We start from the raw sequence: 27,704 nt of genomic DNA on the forward strand, positions 1-27,704 counted from the left end.
TCCCGCGGGACAGTTCCCAGAGGCTTGGGGGGGGGGCGCGAAGGAAAGCGCGGAATTCCCTTTCGGGCCAGCTCGACCCGCACCGCTCCCCCTCCACGTGCTCCGCGCCCCCCCGGCAGCCGCCCGCCCGCCCCCTCGCTCCCCTCCCCTCCCCCGCCGCCCCCTCTTCCCGGCCCCCGCCGCAGCCCCACGTGTGCGACGGCGGCGGCGCCCGCTCCGCTCCGCTCCGCTCCCCTCGGCCCAGCCCGGCCCGGCCCGGCGGTGCCGGCGGCGGCAGCGCCACCCGCACCCGCATCCCTCGCCCCGCGCCCGCGAAGCCGCCCGCCCCCGCCCCCTCCCCGTCCCCCCGGGCCCGCCGCAGCACCGGCCGGGAGGCAGCGGCCCCGCCTCCGCCGCCTGGCCTCTCCCGCACCGCCAGCCGGCTGTAAAACCGCCCCCTGTGCTTGGCAGGGGTCTTTGCTCTCCTCTCCGTCCGTCCCGGCACGTTTCTTTGGACGCAGTTATTGTTAATTACCATCTTGTTCCTATTTTTTTCTAGGGAAATTCAGTGTGGTTCTGTTGGATTTCCTTTTTCGGAGGGGGGAAAGGAAATCCCAACCAACTCAACTTCTTTTTTTCCCCTCTTTTTTCCCCTCTCTTTGGAGAGAGAGGAGGGGGGGATGCAACGTGGACCCCGCTGTTGGTGTCACCGTGTCCCGCTGACGGCTGCGGCGGCAGGGCAGGCTGGGGAGGAGAGAAGAGAGAGTTTCCGCGGCTGAAGCCTTCCCCCGGCGAGGAGCGGAGCCGTGCCCGCTGACGGCGGCGCGGGACAGGCGCACCCCTCCCCGGCTCCCCGCCCGCCGCCGCCGCCTCCGCCGTTTCCCACCGGGGCAGCCGCAGGATGGGGAGACGGCGGTGGCTCTGGGTGCAGCCCTGCCTGCTGTGGCTGGGCTGCCTGGCGCTCTGGCCGCAGGGCGCAGCCGGGCAACAAAAGCCGCCGCCGGTCCGCCCCGCGGCAGGAGCGGGCGGCACCTACCCTGCCGCCGCGTACCGGGAGGACGGGGCCGGCAGCGCCGCCGCCGCCGGCCGGGTCCGCAGGCGAGGACAGCAGGACGTGCTCCGCGGGTAGGGACGTGCTCCGCGGGTAGGGACGCGCCGCGCCGCGCTCGGGCCTCCGCCCTCCGCAGCCCGAAGCCCCTTCCCCGCTGCCGCCCAGCCCCGGCGGGCGCTCCTCCGGGCAGCGCCGCGCAGCCCGCTGCGCAGCCAGCAGCCCCCTCCCCGCAGCCGCCCCCCGCCTTGCCCCGCTCCAAACCCGAACCTGCGGTCTTCGTTGTTGCCTTCGGTACATCTCACCTTCCGGCCCCTTCATATGACTAAGGAGTCGTGATTAATTGAACTTGATATTTTGTCCGCGGCTATGAAATACGGTCTTATAATTAGTGCGATTATGTTAAAAGCAGACATTGTGTGGGGCTACGTTACAACTAACAGACGTACCACATTGGGTGTTTTATTCAAGGATGTTACAATATTAAGATACTTTGACATTCACTTTACTTTGGCTTCTACTGAGAAACTATGCAAAATCCTTTTTTTCCCAATGTTTTGGGGAGTTCTTGGTAACTTGAATTAGTTTATTAATCTTTATGACCAGTCAGCCCTTCTGTCTTGTGTCAGACGGCAGCGTGAAGCTAACTTTTATAGCAAGACTTCTAAGACTGCATATGAACGCAGAGCCAAACTCATCCCTTGCATATCCTCAGTAGTTCCACCAGGGATGAATGTGGCCTGCTGTTGCCTAGTCTGCCTCTCCTCTTTACACTAACCAGTTGAACTCATACCAAATAAAATGGCTTGGAACTTCTTATAGCGGAGGAAGAGTTTGTTCCTTTGGGGAAGATTTTTTGTAGACATCTTTGCTATACGCTTTTTTTGTTTCATGTGGCTGATTTCTTCCCTTGTGTGTATGTAAAACTTTGGATTCTATTTACACCGATTTATATGTTTGTAGATACATTTATTTGTTTGTCTGTGTGACAGGCCAAATGTGTGTGGCTCTAGATTCCATTCGTACTGTTGCCCTGGATGGAAAACACTCCCTGGAGGAAATCAGTGCATTGTTCGTAAGTGTCTGACTTCAAGTTTCTGCTGCCCTAGGGGTAATGATAACAATAAATATTCTTCTGTGAGTTACTGCTCCATTCAGTATGAGAAAAGAGAATTCAGTTCTCTGAATTTTTAAAAAGAAGAAAAAGAAAAAAAAAAAGGTGGATTTACAGGTCCACATTTCTTGAAATTGAAAGATTGGCAAATCGCTGCATTTTCTTTGGTGTGTTCATAAGAAGCATGCCTCCACTTAGTTTTTTAAAAAGAAGAGCATGACAACAAAGGGGAAAGAAAAAAACCTTCCATAAATCAAACAATCAATTATAGTAACAGGGAAAAAAAGTCCAAAGGTCTTGATATAAAGCAAATCGGATCTGAAGTTTTGTGAAACTTCTGTGCTAGGCTTGGAATTACAATCAAATGGAAAACTTTTTTACATCTGGTGTGCTTATTCTCTTGCCTGTCATTTTTAGTTGTGTTTTAATAGCTATGAAGCATGTAGACTCAGATTACTGCCTGGTCATAATAGGTACTGTGCTGACAGATGTGGCTGTTGACATGGCTCGGGAAAAAAAAAGCCGGGGGGGGGAGGGCACAGATCTGCTCAGTACTCTGGTTAGGGAAGGTTGTCTACCTAGAAAGGAAATAGAGAGTTAAGCTGCATTTTCTGTCTGTTAGTTAAAACCTGATATTAGATACAGGCTTCTTAAGAGTCCTTGAATTTTAATGTGAGTCCGTTCCCATTCATCCTAGCCTGTCACCATCTTTTTTGCTAATAAGTATGCTTAACTTCGGCATTCAGGTTCAAGAACATATTGCCCTTTATGTAAGCAATGAAGGTCTTCGTGGTACTCCATCTAACAAACTACAGGCATCTGGGACTAAACTAGGGAAGGAATGGGTGGTAAGGCAAGATCTGCCAAACTTAAAGGTGACTTTTGGGCTGTTGCCTTATGATTCAGGACTATCAGGCTGTTCACATCTACTCATTTTACATGAGTAAATTTGCCTTGCTAATATTTCTTATAACTGTGCCACCTATCACTGATTTTCATCTCAAGTTGACCTAGCATTTCCTACCAAAGGTTAACGGTTGTCATTCAGAAGAAGATGCTGGTATCAATACCACTGTGGAATAAGAGGAGCTCCTCAAAATGTTCAGTTCACATTTATCGTCTCTTACAGTATTGTCTTACTTAAATGTAAACTGGAGTTTTTAAAATGGATTTAGGCTGCCTAATATGCTGTTGATAGGTTTTTCAAATTCAGCTGGTTATCTAGCTCAAATGAAATTAGGGAAACACAATTATATAGGTACTTTCAGAAATCCTTATAAATTATCCATAAATTGTGACTCTCAGTGCCTCTTAGAGACCTCAGTGTCAGGTCTCTTCACATCCAGAATAATCTTTGACTTACTATTAATTTATGTGCACAAAGGACATCTTTGGGCTCCTGTTTACTTCCTGGAGCTTAATTGCAGCCCTCTAACATGTTTGAAGGGTGAATGATTTTGCCAGACCATCTGTAAGATTGGCTGTGATTTGTATTTTTAGTGAAGATTTAAGAGCACAGATTTCTGTGCTCACATTAAACATTTGTTGAGATGATGGTCCCTCTAGCTAGAGCTATTTAGCTAAACAAAGCCTCCTGCACAGGATGACAGACAAGCTAGCAAACTTCTTATTAGAGATGCATTGATTATAATCAGTGCAGATTGTAACTGGTGATTTTAAAGTATTATTTCATGAAGAGAGATCTATGAGCTAGTAGTAGGTCGACAGGAAACCATGATGACCTTACAGCGTTTTCAGTTGGTAACGTGATGATGGTCATTGGCAGTCTGTGACATATGTGTGATTAAAAGCGATCTTTTATCTAAAAAACAAAGGTCTGGTTGGTTTACTTTTTCTTTAAATAAAATAAAGTGTACTGATGAAAGCATATTTAGAATATGCTTTCAGCTATAGGGCTTTCAGCTGATAAAAAATTATTCCCTAACATAATAAACTAACAGAATGGTCTAAAGGTAGACCTCGCTTAATCTGGAGACTGAGCTACATTATATAAAGATGGACTGAACAGTGATGTAAGGAAAACAGCCCTGTTCCCTGTGTTTGTCAAGTGCTCTAAATCCGAGTCCTATTTCTCACTTTTACCTCTGCTAATGGAAAAAATATTGCGTATCAGTCACTGGTATGTCAACTAAATATGTCAAAAGTGGTAGTTTCAACTAAATAGCGAAATCCCACAAACTCTTTCGCTTCTCATGCCTTCACATTTAGGGCATAGTTGCAGAGGAATTTAACAATAAATGTAGATGATCCACCTTGCATATTTTTGATGCCCAGTTGTCAGCGGACCACTAGTGTGGCTTTGTTACTCCTCTCTTGTAAAGAAAATGTGGCCTTTATTGGAGTATGTCAAGGCAGGTTTACAAAATCTGGTCTGGTTTGGTCATGTTCAGCATCAGTACAGACCTTCTGATTCAGTGGAGAAAGGGTAAAAGGGAGTGTGTAAATTTCACAGGGGGCATATTTGAATTCTGTAATGGAGCAAGAAAACAATTTGCTTCCTTAAGGGAGCTGCGTGTCATTTATGCATGTATTTCTAAATCAAAAGTGGAGCACAAGCATTCTGGGAAAGGTCTTATCTCTGCTTTCTTCTTTTATGTGTATGGACAGTGGTTTTTTTTTTTCCTTTTAATATATATAGACAGTTTTTTTAGGTAGTCAGTATGTTCTTGGCAAATTATCTACCGGAGGTATTTGTTCCTTTTGTAGTCCTTCAGTGGAGATGTGTTTCTAGATTATTTGATTCTCTCTAAACCCCAGAGTTATTTACAAAGAAACTGTGATTCGTGCTTGGTTTTTTGCTTTACAAGATGTCTCTTGCACGATAAGTGTTTTTTGAGGTCCTCCTGTGCTGTACTGGCTCTTAATGTTTCAGGCTCTCTTTTGGTGCATTTGCTAATCCAGCAGATTATTTAGATGTGTTCATTAGGATCTCCTTTAGAATCTGGATTTAGCCTTTAACTCTTTTCTGGTTCTGTTGTTCCTTTGTGCAATGGAGCTCCCTTGTCAGTGAGTGAGAAGGGAAGGCACGACTGATGCATCAGGGGATAGCACAACAGTATGCACATTTTGCACACATAATATGGTGTGGACAGGCTTCCCTGAGATTTTTATAGAGTTAGTTTCTAAATGACAATGTGGAAATATTTGAGTACAGAAAACTATATTTAGGGAAACTACACAAAATCTGCAAAGCCCAGCATTTGAACATTGACTTCCCGCAAAACAGCTTTGTGTAAAGGATGGATAATCTTAGAAAAGAGAGACCCTAAAATGCTTCTAAAATAGTGATTATAAGAGAGAAGCCATACCATAAATTGGCATTTATAATCTATATTGTTTATATTCATTCAAATGTTGGATTCTTCGTAAAGTTTTCTACAGGTCTTGTGGTCTAAAATATATAATTTTAATAATTTTATATTACTTGTGTAATAGGCTGGTATTTCTAATTAGGCAAAGAGTTGATTATCTGGTTTCAGTGGTCAGACCAGTGTTTGAATATGCCATATTGGATTCCGTTTGTCTTTAAATTTGTCAGAGATACTGATTAAACCAAAATTCAGTTTGCTTTATTTAACTTACAATTACTTTTGCATGTATATTAACTGTCCGAATGAACTGAGCATTCAAGTGTTGGTTTTTTGTTTTTTTTTTTTAAAGAAGTTGTTAACATACTTTCAGCTTTTTTTTCTGTAGTTGAAGACTAAGGCTACTGTTAATCACTGTCTTTTTAATTGTATTCTTCCTTAGCGATTTGTAGAAATAGCTGTGGTGATGGATTTTGTTCCCGTCCTAACATGTGTACTTGTGCAAGTGGACAAATATCACCTACTTGTGGATCGAAATCTAGTAAGGACTTACTATATTTATTTTCATTAGAGATGTCATTTTAAGTAATTCTCTTTGAGTATCAACTCAAAAATAACTACTGTGTTAATTCTTTAAAAGTAACTTGTTATTACTGCATACACGTGTGTAACTTACACTTTGGTGTATCTCTAGTTTTTGATAAAGTTTGATATACCATGTGTGCATGTTTACTCTGTGTGACAAATTGAAAAAAAATGTGTTTAAAGAGATAAGCAAGTTGAAATATAAATGTGTGTGGTATTAACATTTTCAATGGGTCCATTTTCCTAAGAAATGAAGATTGTATAGCCTCCAAGATAATTAAAAGTTCTAAGTTGCTAAATATAGTCATGGAAAACTCTAAAAAACCCTCTTCACGGTTGCTTTTAAAATAATGGCTGACTAATAGCTACAGCTTGGACGGCTTTGGTTACAAGGATACCTGGCTGTACGATTAAATACACAGCATATATTGTATGAAGCTCATGTGTACTTTCAGATGTGTCTGTTCTTACGCACATTTGCTTCCTAATGTGGTATTTTTGCCTAACACTGGTATCTCTCTGCCTGGGCTCCGCTGCAGTACAACAGTGCAGCATTAGGTGCATGAACGGCGGCACGTGTACAGACAACCGGTGCCAGTGCCAGAAAGGCTACGTCGGAACTTACTGTGGGCAGCGTAAGTAACTGCTCTGTTGCATCTAAAATTAAATCCATGTAAGTCCTGCAAGTTAGCCTTCTTACTTTAGGTAGAGTAGAAAGATAAAAAAGCCAATATGCTGAACATAATGAAATGTCTGTGAGAAATTTAATGCTCTTTTGGGGTATAGTGTTTAGCTGAAAGTCCGTTCATGCATGAAGTGTGTTTGTATTCTCTAAAATTCAAACTAGGCATCCAATTCACCAAGTAGTTTTGGAAAATCCTTTGGGAGCAATGGCAGTATACATGCCACTCTCCTTTTCTTACCAGATGACCACTAATTTTTCATTCTCTTTGACGAAGTTTCTGCATCTCAGAAGAACAGCCTACCTGCTAGGTTAAAGCATGTTTTTTCTGTTTTCTACTTGACTAAGGAAAAAGATTAAATACGGTTCAAGCTTTGGGATACCTTTTTGGTTTGGCAGACAAGCTAGGAAGTCAATTATTTGCACAGCTCTACACAGTACAGTGTTTACAAGCTATACAAATTTAGCAAACAATAAAAATCACTAAAGGCTGCAGGGATGAAGAAGGACTCAAAGTGTATTCTGAGGCCAGCTGGCTACTAATTAGCTGAGAAATTAGTTGCTGAAGGTAGTCTGAAGGAACTAGAGACAAACAAAAGGCAGCTATGCAAAGAACAGTTAGACTGAATAGTGTGGAAGAATATCCTTTTGTCTTAGTCATTTTTGCAAATGCTAGAGAGCAGTCTTGTTATTGCTTTTTTTCTACCTGGATAAAATTCTCTAAAATTTTAGTTAATACTTGTAATTCTAAAATGTGACCCTTGTCATGATCAGATTTACTTTTCAGAGTTTTTAGCCTCTTCCTGCTAATTTTAAAGTATTGGGTCAACACCTGAATGCTCTCAGACAGCGTGTATTTCCAGTAAATAAATGAAAAGAGGATTGAATTTTCAAGCAGTGACTGTAAAGCAATCCAGAAAATCTGAGACCAATCTCCACAGTTTGTTCAGTGTATAAGATAGTTACAATTTCAAATAAAATTGAGTATTTGTCTTCTAGACACAGTATGTAATGAATGTCTGAAAAATGTAAATATGTCTTTTATTTCTTTTTACTAAAATGTAATTGTGTCTTAAATCTACTGAAGTTAATTGTCTCACTAAAGTGTCGTTGTCCATTAATTCAGTAATGTAACACATGCAGAGAAGCATCTTCATTTTATGCATAAGATATGCATTCTCAGTAAAAAACAATTCAGTTTTATAGTTCTTGATAAGAAGTAAGGCTTTATCACGTTTCCACGTAACAGTATATTTTATGTTCCCCAGTGTGATATAGGAGGCATGTGTACGTTTTTTCCAGTTTGAAAAATTTACCTTCTCTAGGTTGCTGAGGTTCTTTTGCACTGGCTACTCAAATATGTTACAAATGCCACCTACAAACTGGGGAGACCTGCGTAGGAAGGCATCCTAGAGCCTTCTAGACCAAAATCTCTTTGCTGTTCAGACCCACTTAAAAATGGTGGGGCTGTCCTTTAAGGTGAAATACTTTGATTTGGAACATGTGCTAATTCTGAACAAGGCTGTATGTCCTGGAAGCAATGAGCCTGAAAATAGACAGAATTAGTTAGTTAAAGCACGCTTTTAATGGTATTTTTCAACCTTGCTGAAAAACTGTCTTCCTTTCAAATTGAGAAGATTTCAGTGCTTTGGCAGGAGGCTTTGTTCTTGATTCACACTATTGATAAATAGCATGAGTAGGTGCTCCGAAGTCCCACAACTGTAAAGTACCTTCTCCATGTATATATAGTGTGGATTTATACCCCCCCAAAATCGTTTCATTTCTTGTTGGGATCTTTTAGGAAACACAGTTTTTGAAGGTATTTAAAGATGAGTTAAAGTGGTAATTATTTTCCCTTGCTCTAAACATCACTTCTGCCGGCAGTATCAACTCTGAGAGCAGAATTATCTGTCTCTCAGACTCCCCAAGCCGCCCTTCTTGAAAGGTTTGGTGCTGTTGTGACTGAATAGCACAACTTAATATGCTCAAAAAAAATCAAAATAATTGAGTTTTTATCTGCTAACTTCAGTGATGGATATAAGTTCTTATGATTAGTGACTAGAGCTGCACAACTGTTTAAAAATATACTTAAGTGAAACATCTGCTAAGAATCTGTGCTGAATATGATTAATTAAACAGCTGCTTGCAATTAGCATTCAACAGGTGCTAGTGGAATTTGGGCTAATGGAATTTGACTTGAAGAATCATTATTGTTGGTGATAACGGGTAGGAAGGAGATCAGTTTGATCTTCAGGTCCAGAAAGACAGAGCAGTTGAGAGGAAAAAAATTTTTTGAATACCGCATATGGTAATCTTTGAAATTTCATTTAAAACTTTTTTTTTTTAATTAAAGCTGTCTGTGAAAATGGCTGCCAGAATGGAGGACGGTGTATTGGACCTAATCGCTGTGCGTGTGTCTACGGATTTACTGGTCCTCAGTGTGAAAGAGGTAAAAGAAAGAAATAAAGAAAGAAATTATGAGCAGTTATATGCAATGATACAGTATGCACATATTCTATGCTGTGTATTTTCTGGCTGAGCTAGTAAGCTTCCAGTAAACTATTTATTATTTGTAATTTTAGAAAGTGTCTTCCTTTTTAGTCTGGTAGCCACATTTCAGGTTGGCAGGTACAAAGCTCTCACCATTGGTACGAGTTTGAGCTAGTTTAGGCTGCTTATTTTGTTCACATAATAGTTAAAAGATGAGCTATCTTTTGCTCTCAGCTACGTGAAATAACGTTACAGCAAAATTGCTGATGGTGTTAGAATTGTGTAAGTGTAACTAACGGAAGGATTGTTTTTCTGTATAACATCTCTTTCATAACAGGAACTTGGGAAGTTATTTCTCTGGTTAGTTCTATCCTATAGGAGAAAGTCAGAGATGGAGTGGAAAAAATAACCAATTACCCTAATACTGAGATCAGTTCCTGAAACCATTCTTATTCAAGAAAACATCTTAGACATGGCTTAACTTATAGTGCTTTCATGCATTGGGGACTAAACTAGGATTTTATTTTAAAATTTTATGGAGAAATCCCTCAGTCTTCTTTTATGGGCTTAGAGATACTGACAAAGTCAGTTTAAATGTCAGTTTTAGCATTAAACTATGTGATTACCACACAAACAGTTAAGGCCCTAAGTCCATATATAGTGATTTAGAATAAACCTGCTTCCACTCTCAGAAATCTATACTTCTTGCTTTTTAATATATCAGAGCATTGTTTGTATTTGGAAGCCAAGACTGTGGAAATATAGTAATGTAGAACTGTTCAACATTAGATGTAACCGTAGAACATATTCTGTATGCGTCAAACTGATGAGTGCAACCCAAATTACTGTCTATTTGGAGTGGATTTTTAATGAGTGGATATAGTGACGATTGCTTATCAAAACAATAATGTTGTACATCCTTTAACATGAAGTTTTCAAGAGTAATCAAAGATGATGCTGAAGACCTTAGCAGAAATATTATTCTTTGTCTTTCTCCAAGTTGGTGTGTTTGCGAATACGTGTTCTCATCAAAAAGGGTACTGAAGAACTGAGCAACCGTAGCGTGAAATGCTGCATACTAGTATGCATTGTTATGTTACTCCTTTAAAATATTCAAAAAGTTGCCAATACTAAAAAGGGGGATGGGATCATTTGCATTAATAGAAAATAGAAAGTCACATTCTTAATTCACATTAGCAGTGGATGAGGCGCCCACTCAGGGCAGGAGTAGACTTCTTAGACTGCTAAAGTAATTTAAATCAGAAAGGACCTCCACAGGCCATCCAGTTTAATACCTGCTCAAAGCAGGTCTAATCAGATCAGCTTGCTCAGGTCCGTGTCCAGTCAGGTTTTGAACACCTTCAAGGATGGAGACTCCACAACATGTTTGAACAACTTGTTCCAGTATTTGACCACCCTCACGGTAAAGAAAAAAAAAGTTTCCCTAATATCTAATCACAATTTTGCATGTTTCAGTGTGTATTTATTGCATCTTGTCTGATTGCTGTGACCCTTCAAGAAGTGTCTGGCTTCAATTTCTCTGGATCCTCTGAACAGATAGTTACAGGAAGCAATAACGTCCCCTTGAAACCTTCTCTTCATAAGGCTGGATGAACTCAGGTCCCTCAGCCTCTCCACACAGGGCAGGTTCTCTAGCTCCCTGACCAATTTGGTGGCCCTCCCCTGGACTTTCGTCAGTATATCCATTTCTTTCTTGTATTGGGAGTCCAAAACTGGACAGAGTACTCTGATGCAGTCTTACAAGTGCCCAATGGAGGTGAAGGACCACTTCCGTGGGTTGGATGCTACCCACATCCTGATACAGTCCATGCATCTGGCCTTCTCTGCTGCAAGGGTACGCTGCTGCTTCATGTTCAGGTTGTTGTCTACTAGGACCCTCATAATCCTTTTCTCAGAGCTCCTTTGCAGGCAGTTAGCCTCCAGCTTGTGTTGCTCCGTTAGGTTATTCCATCCCAGATGTGAGACTTCCTTTGCTTTTGCTGAACTTCATGAGATAACTGTCTGCCCATTTTTTCTAAGCTGTCCAGGTCACTCTTGAGTAGCAGCTGAGCCCTCCAGTATATTGACTGGTGCCCCAAACTTGGTGTCATATGCAATCTTGCTAAAAGTGCACTCTTGTACCATCACCCAAGTTGTTAATGAAGACATTAAACTGTTATTTGTCCCCGAACTTGTCCGTGAGGGACTGCACTAGTTTCCTGGCCTCTAGCTGGACTTTGCCGATTACAACTCTCTGAGCTAGCAGTCCAGCCAATTTTCTACTCACCTTATCTATTCTTCACTTATTCAGCCTGTATCTCACCAATCACAATCTCTCTGTGGGAGCCCGTCTCAAAATCCTTGCTCAAGTCAAGCAACATCCACTGCCCTCTCCTTGTCCTCGGGCACCAGTGACCTCAGGATTGAAAGCAGTGATGGCATTTGCCCTAGGTAAATCCATGCTGGCTGCTCCCAAACGCCTTCTTGTCATTCATGTATTTAGAAATGGCTTCTGAAGGGAGTCCTGTGGAATTCTCTGTTTCAAATTCAGCTCTGAAGAGCTCAAAGCTGTATATAAATTGTGAAAATACCTTGCACCATTTTTTTACATTTGTTGACTGTGAAATGGAAATAATTTCCATGTAGATGAAGGAAATAACTAAACCAAACACTGAAAAAGCAGGAGTTTCTATTTGCTGTTCCAGGCTGTTTTGTATACCCACTAGATGTCACAAGCAACAGAGAAATGTAAAGGATGAATTTGTTTCTTTGTCCCTAACTGCTTGTCACTTTCATTCTTAAAAGCAGATTTACAGACTTCTATTCATTGCTGTTGGTTTAGGTTTTTGCTATTACATGTTACATCCAGCCCATTCTCTGTAGGTGCTTCTTATGAACCAAGCACAAGGATCTATCAGATTTATTATATTTTTGCTAGTGGGGAAATAGGAGGCATTATTCTGTTAAAAATTCTGTTAATACATTCATGGAATAGAGAAAAGACCTTTAAAATAATCAGGTCCAACTGTTAACCTAGCACTGCCAAGTCCACCACTAAACCATGTCCCGAAGCACCTCATCCAAACGTCTTTTAAATACCTCCAGGGATGGTGACTCAACCACTTCCCTGGGCAGCCTCTTCCAATGCTTGACAACCCTTTTGGTGAGGAAATTTTTCTGAATACCCAATCTAAACCTCCCCTGGTGCAACTTGAAGCCATTTCCTCTCGTCCTATCACTTGTTAAAAATTCAACCGGGAGAAGAGACCGACCCCCCGCGTCTCCAGAACCTCCTTTCAGGTAGTTGTAGAGAGCAATAAGGTCTCCCCTCAGACTCCTTTTCTCCAGGCTAAACAACCCCAGGTCCCTCAGCAGCTCCTCGTAAGAGTTGCTCTCTAGACCCTTCACCAGCTTCGTTGCCCTTCTCTGGACACGCTCCAGCACCTCAATGTCCTTCTCGTAGTGAGTGGCCCAAAACTGAACACAGTATTCGAGGTGTGGCCTCACCAGTGCTGAATACAGGGGCACAATCACTTCCCTAGTCCTGCTGGCCACGCTATTTCTGATACAAGCCAGGACGCCATTGGCCTTCTTGGCCACCTGGGCACACTGCCAGCTCATATTCAGGCAGCTGTCAACCAACACCCCCAGGTCCTTTTCTGCTGGGCAGCTTTCCAGCCACTCTTCCCCAAGCCTGTAGCGTTGCATGGGGTTGCTGTGGCCCAAGTGCAGGACCCAGCACTGAGCCTTGTTAAACCTCATACAATTGGCCTTGGCCCATTGATCCAGCCTGTCCAGGTCCCTCTGCAGAGCCTTCCTCCCCTCAAGCAGATCAACACTCCCGCACAACTTGGTGTCATCTGCAAACTGACTGAGGGTGCACTCGATCCCTTCATCCTTTGATAAAGATATTAAACAGAACTGGCCCCAATACTGAGCCCTGGGGAACACCACTTGTGGCCGGCCACCAACTGGATTTAACTGCATTCACCACAACATTTTGGGGCTGGCCATCCAGCCAGTTTTTTATGCAGTGAAGTGTACACCTGTCCAAGCCATGAGCAGACAGTTTCTCCAGGAGAATACTGTGGGAAACGGTGTCAAAGGCTTTACTAAAGTCTAGATAGACAACATGCACAGCCTTTCGTTCATCCACTAAGCAGGTCACCTTGTCATAGAAGGACATCAGGACCTGCCTTTCATGAACCCATGTTGACTAGGCCTGATCACCTGATTGTCCTGTACGTGCCACATGATGGCACTCAAGATGATCTGCTGCATAACCTTCCCTGGCATCGTGGTCAGACTGACAGGCCTGTAGTTCTCTAGATCCTCCTTCTGGCCCTTCTTGTAGATGAGCATCAGATTTGCTACCTTCAGTCAACTGGGACCTCTCCGGTTAGCCAGGACTGCTGAAAAAGAATGGAAAGTGTCTTGGTGAGCACTTCCGCCAGCTCCCTCAGTACCCTTGAGTGGATCCCATCTGGCCCCATAGACTTGTGTGTGTCTGAGTGGTGTAGTGGGTCGCTAACCATTTCTCCTTGGATTACGCGGGCTTCATTCTGCTCCCTGTCCCTGCCTTCCAGCTCAGGGGGCTGGGTACCCGGAGAACAACTGGTCTTACTATTAAAGACAGACGCAAAGAAGGCATCAAGTACCTCAGCCTTTTCCTCATCCTTTGTCACTATTTTTCCCCCCGCATCCAATAAAGGATGGAGATTCTCCTTAGCCCTCCTTTTGTTGCTAGTGTATTTATAGAAACATTTTTATTGTCTTTTATTGCAATAATAATAATTAATAATTAATAATCCATCATGGTGGGATGACTTGCACAACTGGAGTGCTGCAATGGATGGCTATAAACTCTTCAGAAGGGATAGGCAAAGAAGGAGAGGTGGTGGAGTAGCCCTGTATGTTAGGGAGTGTTTTGTCTAGAGGTTAATGATGGTGACAATAGGGTTGAGTGTTTATGAGTAGGAATCAGGGGGAAGGCCAACGAGGCAGATATCATGGTGGCAGTCTCTTATAGAGCACCCAACCAGGATGAAGAGGCAGATGAAATATTCTATAAGCAGCTGGGAGAAGTCTCACAATCGCTAGCCCTTTGTTCTCGTGGGGGACTTCAACTTACCAGATGTCTGCTGGAAATACAGTACAGCAGAGAGGAAACAGTCTAGGAGGTTCCTGAAGTGTGTGGAAGATAACTTCCTGACACAGCTGGTGAAGTGAGCCAGCTAGGGAAGGCGCCCTGCTGGAGCTGTTGTTTGTGAACAGAGAAGGACTGGTGGGTGATGTGATGGTTGGAGGCTGTCTTGGGCATAGTTTTTGATTCTTGGAGAAATAAGGAGGGGGGTCAGCAGAACTGCCACCTTGGACTTCCGGAGGGCAGACTTTGGCCTGTATAGAGGACTGGTTGACAGAATCCCTTGGGAGGCTGTCTTGAAGGGCAAGGGAGTCCAGGAAGGCTGAACATTCTTCAAGAAGGAAGCCTTAAAAGTGCAGGAGGAGGCTGTCCCCATGTGCCAAAAGACAAGCTGGAAGGATAGAAGACCGGCCCAGCTGAACAGAGAGCTTTGGCTAGAACTCAGGAAAAAAAGGAGAGTTTGTAAGAAGGGGCAGGCAACTCAGGAGGACTACAAAGATGTTGTGAGGTTGTGCAGGGAGAAAATTAGAAAAGCCAATGCCCAACTAGAACTTAATCTGGCTACTGCTGTAAAATACAATAAATATTTACATCCATTTTCAGAAATACATCTTTGTAGAATGTATATCTGCCTTCTAGCTAAAATAAGAGACTACCAGGTCTGTCAGTTTCGGATGGATTTTCAAGGGATTGGACAATGTTAGGTTGCTTTATAGTTTGAGCCTTAGTTCAGATGGAGCTTACATTTGTCCAGATTCAACAGTCTAAGCCATGTATTCAAGATGGATGAAAGTTATAGCTGAACTATAACATGATAGAATTGTAATATCGCAAATTGATTTTTTTTTTTTTTTAATTGATTGCATTCAGATATCTTTTTATTTATTGCCAGGCAACTTGGTAAGCTTGCTTTTTGTCCCAGGTAGAAGCAATTGTTCATGGTTAAGATTTGCTTCTATTCTTTGACTAGATTCAGGACTGTGGAATCATGTTAATACATATGACAGACTCCAGCTGTGATGACGGCTCAGAGTTTTTAATAACGACGCTTATACTTTAAATAGGTTGACTTGCTTAAAAGATTCTAGTACATATGGGTATTATAACTTAACTTTTGTGGTGGTGAAAGCATTGAAGTGTGCTTTCTTACAATTCATTGTGAAACTTTAAGCTGCAGAATTCAAGCCATGTAAAGGAATTAAACACCCATATTTTGGCATCCATATTTCTTAGCTGTCCTCGAAAGTCTTAGCCTTTCAATTCTATGTGTAGAATGCTATTGTTGTACGAAATTTAAGCTACATTACGTGGTTATTTGAAAACTGAGTTATTATAATTAAAAGTTTACATTTCCTTACTTGAAATTGGACGTAGTAAGCCAAATTTACTTCTGGCACTGTCACAGAAATATAACATACATGTAATATATATATAATTGCATATATAATTTGCATATATAATATAATATGCTTTTATGACAGTGGACAGGGCTAAGTAAAATTTCACCTAGTCTCTTATCTTGATGTTGCCTAGACTTTCTCATATTCAAAAAAAGAAGTTACTAATTTATTGTACTACTATTCAGTTAAAGAAAGATGACTCCTGTAATATACCTTGGTAATGACTATAAAAAGTCTCTAATATAGTAACTGTAAATGTTATTTTTTTTATGCTTTACATGAGCTGGAGTCCATGAAAAAACTGTAAAAGATACCTTAAATGCCTATTCTGTTCAGAAGTAATTTGTAATTTGCGCTTTTAACCTAATAAGAAGTTTATGCTTTCCAACAAAATGGAAAAGGCAATGATTTCTTCATCTGTTGGTTGCAATAGTTGCCTGTAATACTTTACAGTAAGAAATCCCTCTGTGGTTTAATTTTAAACTGAATTTAGCAACAGTTCATAACTCTTTAACTAAAATTTTATAGTTTAAGGTTGTGTGAACTTCCCTTGCAAATCACATCAGTTAGAAGAGATTTTATTTTGTTATTTTTTTACATTGCTGTGTTTTAAATGCATACTTTTTATTGTTCTGTAAATTAAGTTCTTTTAAATTAGGTATTTTCTTCCTAATATAGAACATGTGTAGCTTTCCTTCAGATTGGCCTCCCAGCCTCAGTTATATGATAAAACGTGACTGCTTGTTCAGCTATCTGGGCACCAAGCAGACTAATTTCCGGGCTGGAGACAGGAGGCTGAGCAGCAACTAATGACTCGCATGATTACAGTATTTAACTTGAGACTTGCTGCTGGGTTAACAAGAAAGCAGAACCTGTTTGGGAGCTCATGGTTTACTCTTTCTGATGTGTACAATGAACTTTTGTATTTCCTATCAAAGTCTGTTCTTTTGGTCAGCTTCTTGTCTTTGATTTGTAAACACACATGATTTGAGCATTCAATTTTGTCTGTTTTGTTGTGGTTTGTTTTTTTTTTTTTTTTTTTTTTGAGAAAAAATAGGTGTTGAAATTTTGCTGTTGAATTTTTCCCAGTGAAAAATAATTGAAAAAAAAGAAACAGATCGATTAAGAGGGCTCATCCTCAGTTGTACACATAAGAGGAGTTTTTTCTAGCATGACCAGTTCCTTTGGTTTCTCAAGACTGTCTGAGCAAATGATATTTATATTAATGAACATGGCCTGTGCATTTTTTTAATTGATGATCTATAGAGGTATGAAGCTGTGGAAAAGCAATGTTGTTTTCTTTCTTCTTTATGATGGGTTAAAGGGAGGAAGAAGCAGTGGGAAAGGAGAACCCTGTCACTGATCTAAGTTTGCCTTCATCCTGTGTAGAAGGAGAAAGAACAGTGCTTGCTTACTCTGTACGTAAGTGGGTTATAATGGGAAGCAAAAGAGTTTGGACTAAGTAGGAATGCATAGCTTGGGAGGAATATCCTTTTGAAGAAGAGAGAGGATTTTAGATAAAGCTATTAAGCTTGGGCGGGTGAGAGAAGAGGAAGAAAGAAGAAATATAATAGTTGAATATAGTGTGAGAACTTCTGAAAGGGCGGAGCTCTTGGGTTGTTCTCAGGAAAATTGCTGCTAATGTGTCTTAGCCCAATGTGTTTGTTGCACCTGGTATTCCCAGTACAAGTGTCTGGATGCTTTCTCTGACTGAGTTTTGGAATTTCTGTCTATCAAAGGAGTTGAGAGCCCGTACCTCATGACAGATGCAGTAAATCAGTGACTGGGGCAGCTGCCTCCCTACAGGTTCTTACTGGGTTAATAGGGAAGGCTCTGCATAGATGCAGCCAGGTAGTCAGTGGAAACACTCCTCTACGCAAGGCAGCAATTTTTATGCCAGTTCTGCAATGCCTACGAGAACTTGGCCCATGCAATTGAAGAGTCTTAGGAGGGACAGCAACAGAGGAAGTGAAGCATCCCTGGGGCTGGAGAACAGGGTGTTGCAGAGGATAGGGAAAAAGGTTTGAGGCAGAGGATGTAACTGAAATAGAGGTTCATTCTGTGGGGTAGGAGAGCATACATCTGACATTATATTTGAGATCAGTTACCTTCATCTGACCCTCCCTGATAGGAAAATAACCAGTGATGATCCTATGTCTAAGGACAATAGAAGAAAAAGGGGAAAAAAGAGGAAAAAAGAAAAAAAGGTTTTCTTCAAGCTGGGAAGAGGATGAAGAAGCTAATCAACAGCAGAGAGAAAGGGGTAGAAGGAAGCAAAAAGCATTCTCAGTGAAAGTGTTAATAGTATATAGTAACTGAGGCAAAAGAGGAAAGAACAAAGAAAACAGAACTGAAGTGGATCTGTACTGAAGAAACTGGTTGGCACTTAAAAGTTATAAAGATATTTTGGGATAATGTGAATAAAATTAAGCTTATATAGCAAACTGACACAATTTTATATAGGACTCAATACTTCTCAAATATATTTTTATTATGAAGAAAACATACAATTCATATTTAGTGTGTAGTGCTGCTGAAGATGCTTGTGTCTTCTTAAGTGACAGTGATTAGGTGTAAATGAAGCAAGGAAGGAATGAAATCCTTTAAGAAACTACTCTTTCCTCTGACAGGTATTCAAAAGATCTTTTAACTTTACACAAGTTTTCTATATCTGTTGATGGCAGCAGTACCATGAGAAGAAGTGAAAACCTTTTGTGCCTGTATTCATATCTTGTGTGTTTGGTCTTACCCCTGTAATCTCATAAACTGCAGAACTTCTTGCCATGCAGGCTATGGCAGGTTATGTTCAAGAGGTTTCCTGTCTGCCAGCTGTGGTGTACTGCTGCATGAGCGGTTATAAAGGAACTGTACTTTTTCTCAAGTTGCTTGGTTTATTTTAGCTGTCCCCCAATGGTTGTAAACTTTGTTCAGGTGCTTAACAGCAAAAATGCTCTTTTGATCAATGAGCTCTTCTCTTTTTGTACGAGTTGTGGGAATGTAACTTTTTAGTTTTGCTGGTTTTTGCATTATAGTGACTACTATTAGCCTGAACTGAAATAGAGGTTCTTTATGTGGGATAGGATGTGTGTGTGTGTGCGTAAGCGGGTCCCCTCTCTGAAGAGCTAACTGGACAAAGGAAGTATTATTACTCTCTTCCCTGCCCCCAAGACAGGCTGAGGCATGTGAGGTTGTTACTTGTTGAAGGCTGAGCAGGGAAGCTTCAGCAGACTCAGCAATCAACTAAATATCCTGAGTTTCAGTCTGAGGTTTTAACTAGGGGGGTCATCCTGCCTGTTTTATTAACGTGGTGTAAGACTGTTGAATTTTGCATGCTCTAGGAGTGAGTATAAATGAAAATGCAGGGCATTTGAGGAGAAGGCAGAAAGAAAGGAAGGCAATAAGATTAAATAAAAAATAATTACTAAATGCTGCTCTCAAATATCAAACAGCATTCTTCTTTTCTTCTTGCCACAGGGCCATGTGTCCTGGTGTCTTTTTTTTCAGTGCACAGGAAGTGGAATATGTACCTGCTAAACCCCAGTTTAATTAATTTTCAGTCTGCTTTTAGGCATTGGGAAGTGGAGCATATGGTCTTGAGGTATGTTCTGCAAGTTCGTAAAGGAGTCATTCAGGGCCTGTTGAGTGAAGACAAAAAACATGAGTACACTGTAGCATACACTAACTACATGGTCCAGTTCACAGGGGTGTTCATCACCACTGGGGTAGACACAAGAGTTACATCATCAACTTGTAGTCTAATTTAACTAAAATCAATTAAGTTTAATCAATTTAACTAAAAATAAGTTAGTGGTAGTTTAAAGCTCTACAAAACATGAATCTTCCTAAAATTTTCAATTTTCACCATGCTTTCCTACTTACTTTGTTTTCTAAATTTTCTGTTAAAAACCATTTCTGTCAGCTTTTTCCACACATAGTGGAAAGTTGATTATAAGCAAAATGCCGCAGTGCTGGTGGTATTTAAAAAAAAGCTTCAGTTTAAAATAAAAAAGCACACCTCTAATTTCTCTTGGAGATAGTAAGGGGTAACAATTGCAAATACCTGCAGCAATAAGAGGTAAAATTTTATCTGACAGGCAAGTACCTGATTCAGGAAAAAAGGTCAGATTATCTGTGTTAGAAGAACCCGCTAGTTATTTTCATTGTTTGTTTGAGACTAGAGGCATCATCAGATGTTTATAATACATACAGTTAAGTGCAGTCCCTTCTCAGAGAACTCCTTTTCCTTCTACACGTTCAGACCTGTAGATATTTGCATACATCAATCTTTGATGGATTACAGTAGTTCGGAAGGGCAAATTCAGAAAGCTACTTTCAGGCTCTTAGATATCAATAGCTACTAGCATTGCAGGGCTCTGGCACTACATTACGTGGTTTTGCCATCCATCATTATGTCCAATAACAAGGCTTTCAGACTTTCCTTCCCTCACCTTTCTGAAGCTGACAAATAACTATCTAAAGCATTAAAAACCCCACAAGATGTCTACAGAGTATATGTTTATTTGTTGTTAGCAAGTATCTAAAAATTTCTCTCTTCTAGCTGTGCAAAAGAGTTAACATTTTGCAATTTAAAAAAAGACATGAATGATGCTGAACATGCCGTTGGCAGTAATGATTAAGAAAGTAGTGTAATCCCAGTCAGTGTCTTTCTCTTGCTTCCTTATTTTCCTTTCTTTGGGTACTTCAGGATGTGATTCCTGAAGCTTCATTAGTATGATTCCTGAAGTTTCCTGAAGATTAGGAGATTCCTGAAGATTCATTAGTATTCCCTCCCTCTTGCCCACTTTTCCTCTGGTTGCATTATCATAGTCAGTCTTTATCTAGCAATGGGTAAAGCAAACGAAGTCACTTCATGCTAGAATGCTAATAATATATAGCATATACTTGTAAGGTACTTGAATAATTCTCACAGTGAGTGTAATGTATGTCTCTGAATGCCAAAGGCCAAAGCTGGTTATGCTGTTTTGGACAGAAAAAGATTGTGGTAGCAGACTTAGTGAGTCTGAACCTACAGTTCAGAGATGCAATGGCAGCACAAGCATAGGTAAAAGCTAAAGTCCCTGTCAGGGATCAAAGCGCCATTGTACTCATCAGCTGAACAAAGATAATCTCTGGTCTGGAGAGTTCCTGTGGCCTGTTTTACAAATGAGAAGAGGGAAGGATGCTTAAACTGAATATGGGCCTTCATGGGAAGCCAACAGTAGTAGGGAACCGTACCTTTTGAAAGGATATGGTGTGACTGGAGAATCAGTTCCTTCCTTTCCTTTTGTGGAGAAATCAAACCTTGAAGGAAGCAGATGGCTATGGGCATCCTTAGTTCTGAGTGACTTCTGAACAGCACAATTTATCAGAAGCAGCCTCTGCCCACCTCCCAATTCCAGAAGCCCTGAGAAACCATCTTGAGGAGTATAGAGCAGTTACAAGTTCCTCCAGAGCTGAAACTGGGGAAGGAAAAAAAGAAAAAAACCCCCGAAATTTGAATGACACTATGTTTCTATCCACAAACAGTAAGCACCAGTGAGAGAAAAAAGTAAAAATCCTTCAATGAAGCAGCCTTGTTACTGTTTACTGTAGCTGGTTTTGAAGCACTTGACATCTTTAATACTTTTCAGTTAGTTCAGGCATGTGACAGCTAAGTTTTAAAGTGTTATAGATGTGGGGTTATTGCACTTTGTGTTAGAAATAAAAGCAGAAATTTTATGCCTTTAAACTATCTCTACAAAAGGAAGATGAAAATACAGATTTGAATAACATCTTCCAAGGACTTGAGAATTTTCAGCTGAGTAAAATGGAGCTCTCCTGCAACTCAGGCACATGGAAAGCTTCTTCGCTTCAAGTCAGGGTTTAAAGGGGAAGCACTGTAGCTACACTGCTCCAAACTGTGAAATGAAAGAAAGAACTAGCAGAGTTGTTACACTCTATACTTATGGCAAATATATTTTCGTATACATATTTTTTAAATCTGTATTTGAAAACTAGTGTTTTCTATTACCTACAGGAGTAGCAACACCAGGAGAACATAAAACTTTGGGGTTTTATGTGTCAGGTAGGACTTAGACTGGGTTATGTTCCTCATCTAGTGATTGCTCACTGAAAAGTAAAACGAGGGTCTGATAATGTAGAGCAATGGACCAAAATCATGAGTGGGGAACATGTTGCAGAGGAGAGGGAAGATGATGTCTTTGGAAAATTCTGTCTAGTCTTATCTCTTTCCTTCCTCAGTGAAAATTTTACTTTTTGCCAGATGCATTGGAATATGACTTTTTTTTTTTTTGGTAATTAGTTGGGGGGTGAGACTACAGCAGTTGAACAAAGCCATGATGGATTTGTTAGAGTTTCAGAAAAAAATAATTTCTTCAGAAAAATGAGGAAAATTATTAATTTTATTTAACTAATTAATTTGTAATATATCCAGGAAAAAAATCTGGATATATTTGCAGAATATCTAGGTAAGTTAGAGATCACAATAAAATTGAGACACTTGTCAACAGGGATTGTCTTTAACAAAGAAAGTGCAAAGGCCCCTGAAATACTCCAGTGAATAGGAAAACTTTTGTCAAATTCAGCAAATGCTGATGTTTTGTATTGCTTATGTAGGCATTGTGGGCACACTTTAAAATTGGAAAAAAGCAGAAATAACCTAAATTAAAGAACCCAGTTCTGAAGTACTGTAAAAATCAAGAAAAAATTAACTTCTTTGCTTTTGTGACTGTAGAATTTATTAGGACAAATTAGACAAATAGATTTACTGATAAATTTACAAATATTGTGTTAGAGGAGGCTTGAGAGATCCTCTGGGGAATTCAGCAACCTTGAAAGTTGTTTATTTCTGTAATGGTTACAAATGTTTGAAATTGTGTTGGATTTCTGTATTGCTTGTAAGTACTTGCATAAAACTTGAAAAACTTGAAAAAACTTGAAGAACTCTACCCATAAAGAGATCCTGCTGAGGTATAATTTGGAACAGTTTTCATGTTGTATAGAAGTTTCTATTATCCAAGAACATTAGATGAATGTGAACATTAGAAGCTCTTGAAAATGCCTGCAGAGAAAGTCACAGCATATGGGAGAGCTGTTGTACAAAATCAGACCAAAGGGGCAGTCTAGCCTAGGATCCGGTTGCTGCCAGTAGCCAGTTTAACAGGAAAAGTGGCATTTCCTCTAGTTTTTTCCCAGGGTCGGATAATTTTGTGGCTCAGGATTTTTCTGAGCAAGTGGCATTGTAATCGTTTGTAACACCTTGTCATTCATTTTTCTGCGGTGCTTGTGACCAGCTTTATTTGTCCCTTTCCTCACTCCTGAGATCACTTAGGAATATGTGAATCGGTGTGGGTCCCAGCATTCCTTCCAGCGTGAAAATTAGTCACATACTCCCCATTTCCTCATTCTTGTTTCTTACTCATTTAAGGAGCTTCCCTCTTATTTTGTGCCTTGTTTTCTTGAAGAGCCTATGGTTGAGGTCCTTTGGGTATCCAGCTAGACTGTATCTGCTTCCACCTAACAGGTGTGTTGATTCATTAAGGAACTACACTAGGTATATAGGGTTTGATTTTCTTTCACAAAAGCCACATTGATTCTTCCACAATGCTATATTTATCAGTATTCCTATGTCAGTTAAAACCTAGCAGTTGAAAAAAGGAGGCTTATGGCATACTTCTTGACTCTGAAAGTTTTTTAAATTCACCTTGGTGTGGGTACAGGTTTAGAAATGGAAACTACAGGAATTCTGCAATTTCTTGGGTTTTTATGTGAAGATACATGAATTTCTGTAAACTTGGTAATAAAGTTGTGCTCTGGCTCTGTGGGGTCTATGTCCTCCTTTTACCCTCTGACTTAATCTGCCTCATTGCCTTATGCTAATCTTCTGGTTTTTAAACTTCAGTCATGGATTCTTTGCCTAGAAACAAATAATCTTCTTGGGAATGTTCCACTTCCTGCAGTTCTTCTATAGGACATATTTTTTGTTATTAATATCAAGTTTTGAAAATAAATCTTTACATGGAAACCTTTTAACTGTCCTTAGAGTACAGCATGAAAATGCAAGAACAAGATTTTCACTGTTTTCCAATCTAAGTTTTATGAAGATTTTCAAGTCTTGGTTGGGTGAATCAAAAAGTAGTTTTGTCTCCCATCCTTAGTCATTGACCTGCATGCTGACAGCATCCACAAAAAGCAATTGTTGCAAATACAGAAACTGAACAGAGTCTGTCAGTCCAAAGATCCAGTGCCTCGGACTGAAGCCTTGGCATATACAAGTGATTAAAGCAAACCAAACAGCTCCTGTGGTGGGTTGACCCTGGCTGGCCGGTAAGCCCCCACCCAGCCGCTTGCTCACTCCCCCACAGTGGGGTGGGGGAGAGAAGCTGAAGGGCAAAAGCTGAAAACTCGTGGATCAAGATAAAGAGAGTCTCATAGGTGAAGCACAGTGGTGCACACAAGCAAAGCAAAATAAGGAATTTATTGACTACTTCCCATCAGCAGGGAGCTGTTAAGCCATTTTCTGGAAAGCCGGATCTCAGCATGTGTAACAGTTACTTGGAAAGACAAACGCCATAACCACAAACCTTCCCCCTTCTTCCTCCTTTCCTCCAGCTTTTTTTGCTGAGCATAAAGTCATATGGTACGGCATATGCCTGTGGTCAGCTCGGGTCCACTCCCAGCCTCTTGACCACCCCTTGCCTACTTGCTGGCGAGAGCAGAGTGGGAAAGGATAAAAAAAGAAAACCTTGACACTATGCAAGAACTGCTCAGCCATGGCCAAAACACTGGTCTGTTCCCAACACTGCATTAGTCAGAAATCCCAAACACAGCACTTCCACCAGCTGCTGTGAAGAAAATTAACTCCATGCCAGCCAGACACACTACACCTCCCAGAAAGTTTCTCAGACAATATAGATTTATAGTGGATTTTTTATTTAAGAAAATAAAGGAATGGATAGGAATTTTCCAGAATTCAACTTTAATTGACATTCACATTAATTTTTGAAATTCAAATTAAAAATTTAATTATTGGTGCACCAAATTGAAAATAAACTATAATGCCATCATTATAAGACTGATCTCACTGAAGTTCAGTGTGACGTTTTTGTCGCTGTGTTAAGCATTGATGTCCTGGATTGTTTGTCCTGTATTCATAGTTTCAGCTTGTGTCATAACTACAAATCCAATTGTCTTGTGTGCATGATTTGTCATACATTTATATGCAAAACGAATCATTGAAGGGGGTGTGTGTGTGTAAGCTTTGTTATTCCGGTTGTTACCACATGGTAGTTCATCTGAGTTCTTTTATAAAAACAGGTGAGAAAACAGTGAGAAAAGCTGCTGTTCTGACAGTAGTGAAATAATGGCATTTTACACGTTTTTACAAGTTTTCAAGGGTATATGAGGCAACGTTGGTCCTGTTCTCTTTCCTCTAACTTCCAGAGCCCCCAGAACCCCTTCCGGGTTTTGTCATACCCAGGACATTTTTATAATAAGATGTCTAAATGATCCGGTGAACATTTATTGTAGATTGCTCAACTTACATAATTAAATAATTGACTATTCTATGGCCTGTCTAGTATGGTGTCAACACATTTTATCTATAGCTTTAGACGTTGATGAATAACTGCCCTGAGGCATCATAAGCCTTCTTGTTCTTTTGGCATACTAAAATGGTGTGATGTTCTTTGCCCTGAGTGAATGCTTGCCACCATTTTTATGTGTGGCCGTAATGCCATTGTGGCCTTATATCAATATAGGAAATGTATGAATAATTCAATAGAGTTGTTTCAATAGAAGCAAACGTATGTTTTCTTTAGAGTAAAACCAGGTTGTGATTCATGTTGTTCTTACACACTTGTTGAGGCTGCTGTGACATGGTTTGTGTGTGTTTGCAAATGACTCCTGCTGTTTAAAGAATGTAATTTTTTAACCTGGAAAGTTGCATTTCCTCTTTCTTTTTCCTGTTCAAAAATGTTTGAGTCATCCAACCTGTAAAACAGGAATAATACCATATAACCAGTTGCACAGCATAACAAGAACAAATCAGTGTGTATCAGTGTGTATACTAAGATTAAAATTCTTTGAAAGGATTTAGTTAATAATTAATATAGTCATAGAAATCATCATCATCATTTGAAAAACAGTCAAAGAAGAATTAACTGCATTGTGTTTGTTGTTTGGGAAGAAGCAAGAACATGGCAAAAACAAAAAATGTTGCACAGAGCATGTAACTGACAAATATTTTATCAAAATTATGAAAAGGAATGTTTGACAAGAGAGAGATTTGCTGTGAGTCCTTTGGGAGGACACTATTTTTTCCTCCTTTAGAAGTTGCATGCTCAGGCTGGTTTGCTCTATAATTCCTTCCAAAGAGCCAGTGAAGATTCTAGTGGTCTGGATTTTCTGGTTGTTCTAAATGCAAGGAAGGGAGGGTGCTCAAGTTTCTTAGTTAAGGACTTGAAATTTTGTAAATGATAGATAGACATAAATGACAGATATCTATCTTTCTATACAACGAAAAGCAAAGTGCTAGGAGAAATCTAAAATGGCTTAATTTATTAGTATTAACTAAGTTGATAACAGTAAAATGTAATTTAATTGTGTGTTATATTAATTGTATATTTAATTGATATTTCAATTAAGTGTTATTGGATCAATATTAAACATGTTTCTAGTATAGTTACAACTTTTCATGGTCTAGTGGAGGTAGAAGGAAATGATGATGTTTTCAGGCAAATATCTCCTTAGGAACACAAGTTTGTAAAAGCCTGTTGCTGACCTTTTTTTAGATGACTCTCTATAGAGAAGATTTTTCATTATTTAGTCTCTACCTTAAATTAGCCAACTAATAGCCAGTGATATGCAAAGTGTTCAAAGCATGAAAAGCCCAAAAGAACAGCAAAGGAGAAATCAATGGAAATAAGAAATAAAGTGGGAGCTGAAATATTGCTTATGAAGCAATGACCTGTTGAAAACAGTGGAAGGAAAACAGTCAGGAATGAAATTGAATAGAATAAAAGTAGCATGGATAAACGGTAAAATCTGCATCAGACAGGGGTTGACAAAAAGCGTTTTGATGAGCCCCATAGAAAATAAAGACATTAGTGCTTAAGGTCAGTTCATAGCCAAGTTTCAACACATTGTCAGTTCACAGCAGTGCAGCTATACACACTGTAACACTATCAGTGCATTTGAAAAAGCTGTAGTAAGGTATTGGCTGGAAATCTTGACATGCTGCTAAATTTGCTGAGGTGTTAAAAGCTGTGCAGCAAGGGTTTTGGAAAAATTTCAGAAAAAGCAGGAGGGATATCACTAAGATCAGTACTTACTGATCTTAAATACAAAGTGAAAAAAAATAAGAGGTAATAATAATCCTTATAAAGAAAATACTACTAGAAGAGTGGTGGCACAGGTCTGCCTACTCTTCTCTGAATCTTCAGCTGCTCTGTGTGCCCCATTAAGGACACTCACCTCAGCATGCGGCTTTGTGGTACTGTGACAATCTCGCTTTTTTTTAGCTTCTTTGTGTGTTTTGTCATTGTGGTATGAATTTTTTTTTTTTTAAAAGGAACTGTTGACTACTTATGTGCCAGGTTATTGGGCAAATCACTATTGTGGATACTCTGTCATCTTCAGATTTTAGGAAACATTTCCTGAGGATTGTATTTTGTCTGTGCATACTTTTCCCCTAAGTGCACGGCTTTGTATTTTATGTGAGCTTTGAGCTGATTTTCAGGTAGGGTATGGCATACATTATGTGTCCTAAACAAATGCATGATGACAAAAGATTTCCTCATTCCAGTCAGTGGCTTAATAAACGTGGTCATCCATTCTTAATCAGGGCTGAGGAGGGATAGAAAATTTTGCAATCTGATGACCATGTATAGTCTCTTGTCTGCCTGATTTTTTCCTCTTGGGAGGAAGGTGTGTAAT

At 40.2% G+C, this 27,704-nt stretch overlaps 1 protein-coding gene across 1 annotated transcript in view; it reads left to right on the forward strand.

Moving 5' to 3' along the window:
• The first annotated feature begins 432 nt into the window (after positions 1-432).
• Positions 433-27,704, forward strand: part of FBN2 (fibrillin 2) — a 183,068-nt gene continuing 155,796 nt past the window's right edge. Inside the window, exons 1-5 of the mRNA XM_075488433.1 lie at positions 433-1,104; positions 2,020-2,102; positions 5,913-6,011; positions 6,595-6,690; positions 9,091-9,186. Coding sequence (XP_075344548.1) covers positions 881-1,104; positions 2,020-2,102; positions 5,913-6,011; positions 6,595-6,690; positions 9,091-9,186 — 598 coding nt within the window. The 5' untranslated portion in view covers positions 433-880. The remainder of the gene's footprint in view (positions 1,105-2,019; positions 2,103-5,912; positions 6,012-6,594; positions 6,691-9,090; positions 9,187-27,704) is intronic.

The sequence above is a fragment of the Mycteria americana genome, chromosome Z (assembly GCF_035582795.1).
Source record: "Mycteria americana isolate JAX WOST 10 ecotype Jacksonville Zoo and Gardens chromosome Z, USCA_MyAme_1.0, whole genome shotgun sequence".
Taxonomy (NCBI): Eukaryota; Metazoa; Chordata; class Aves; order Ciconiiformes; family Ciconiidae; genus Mycteria; species Mycteria americana.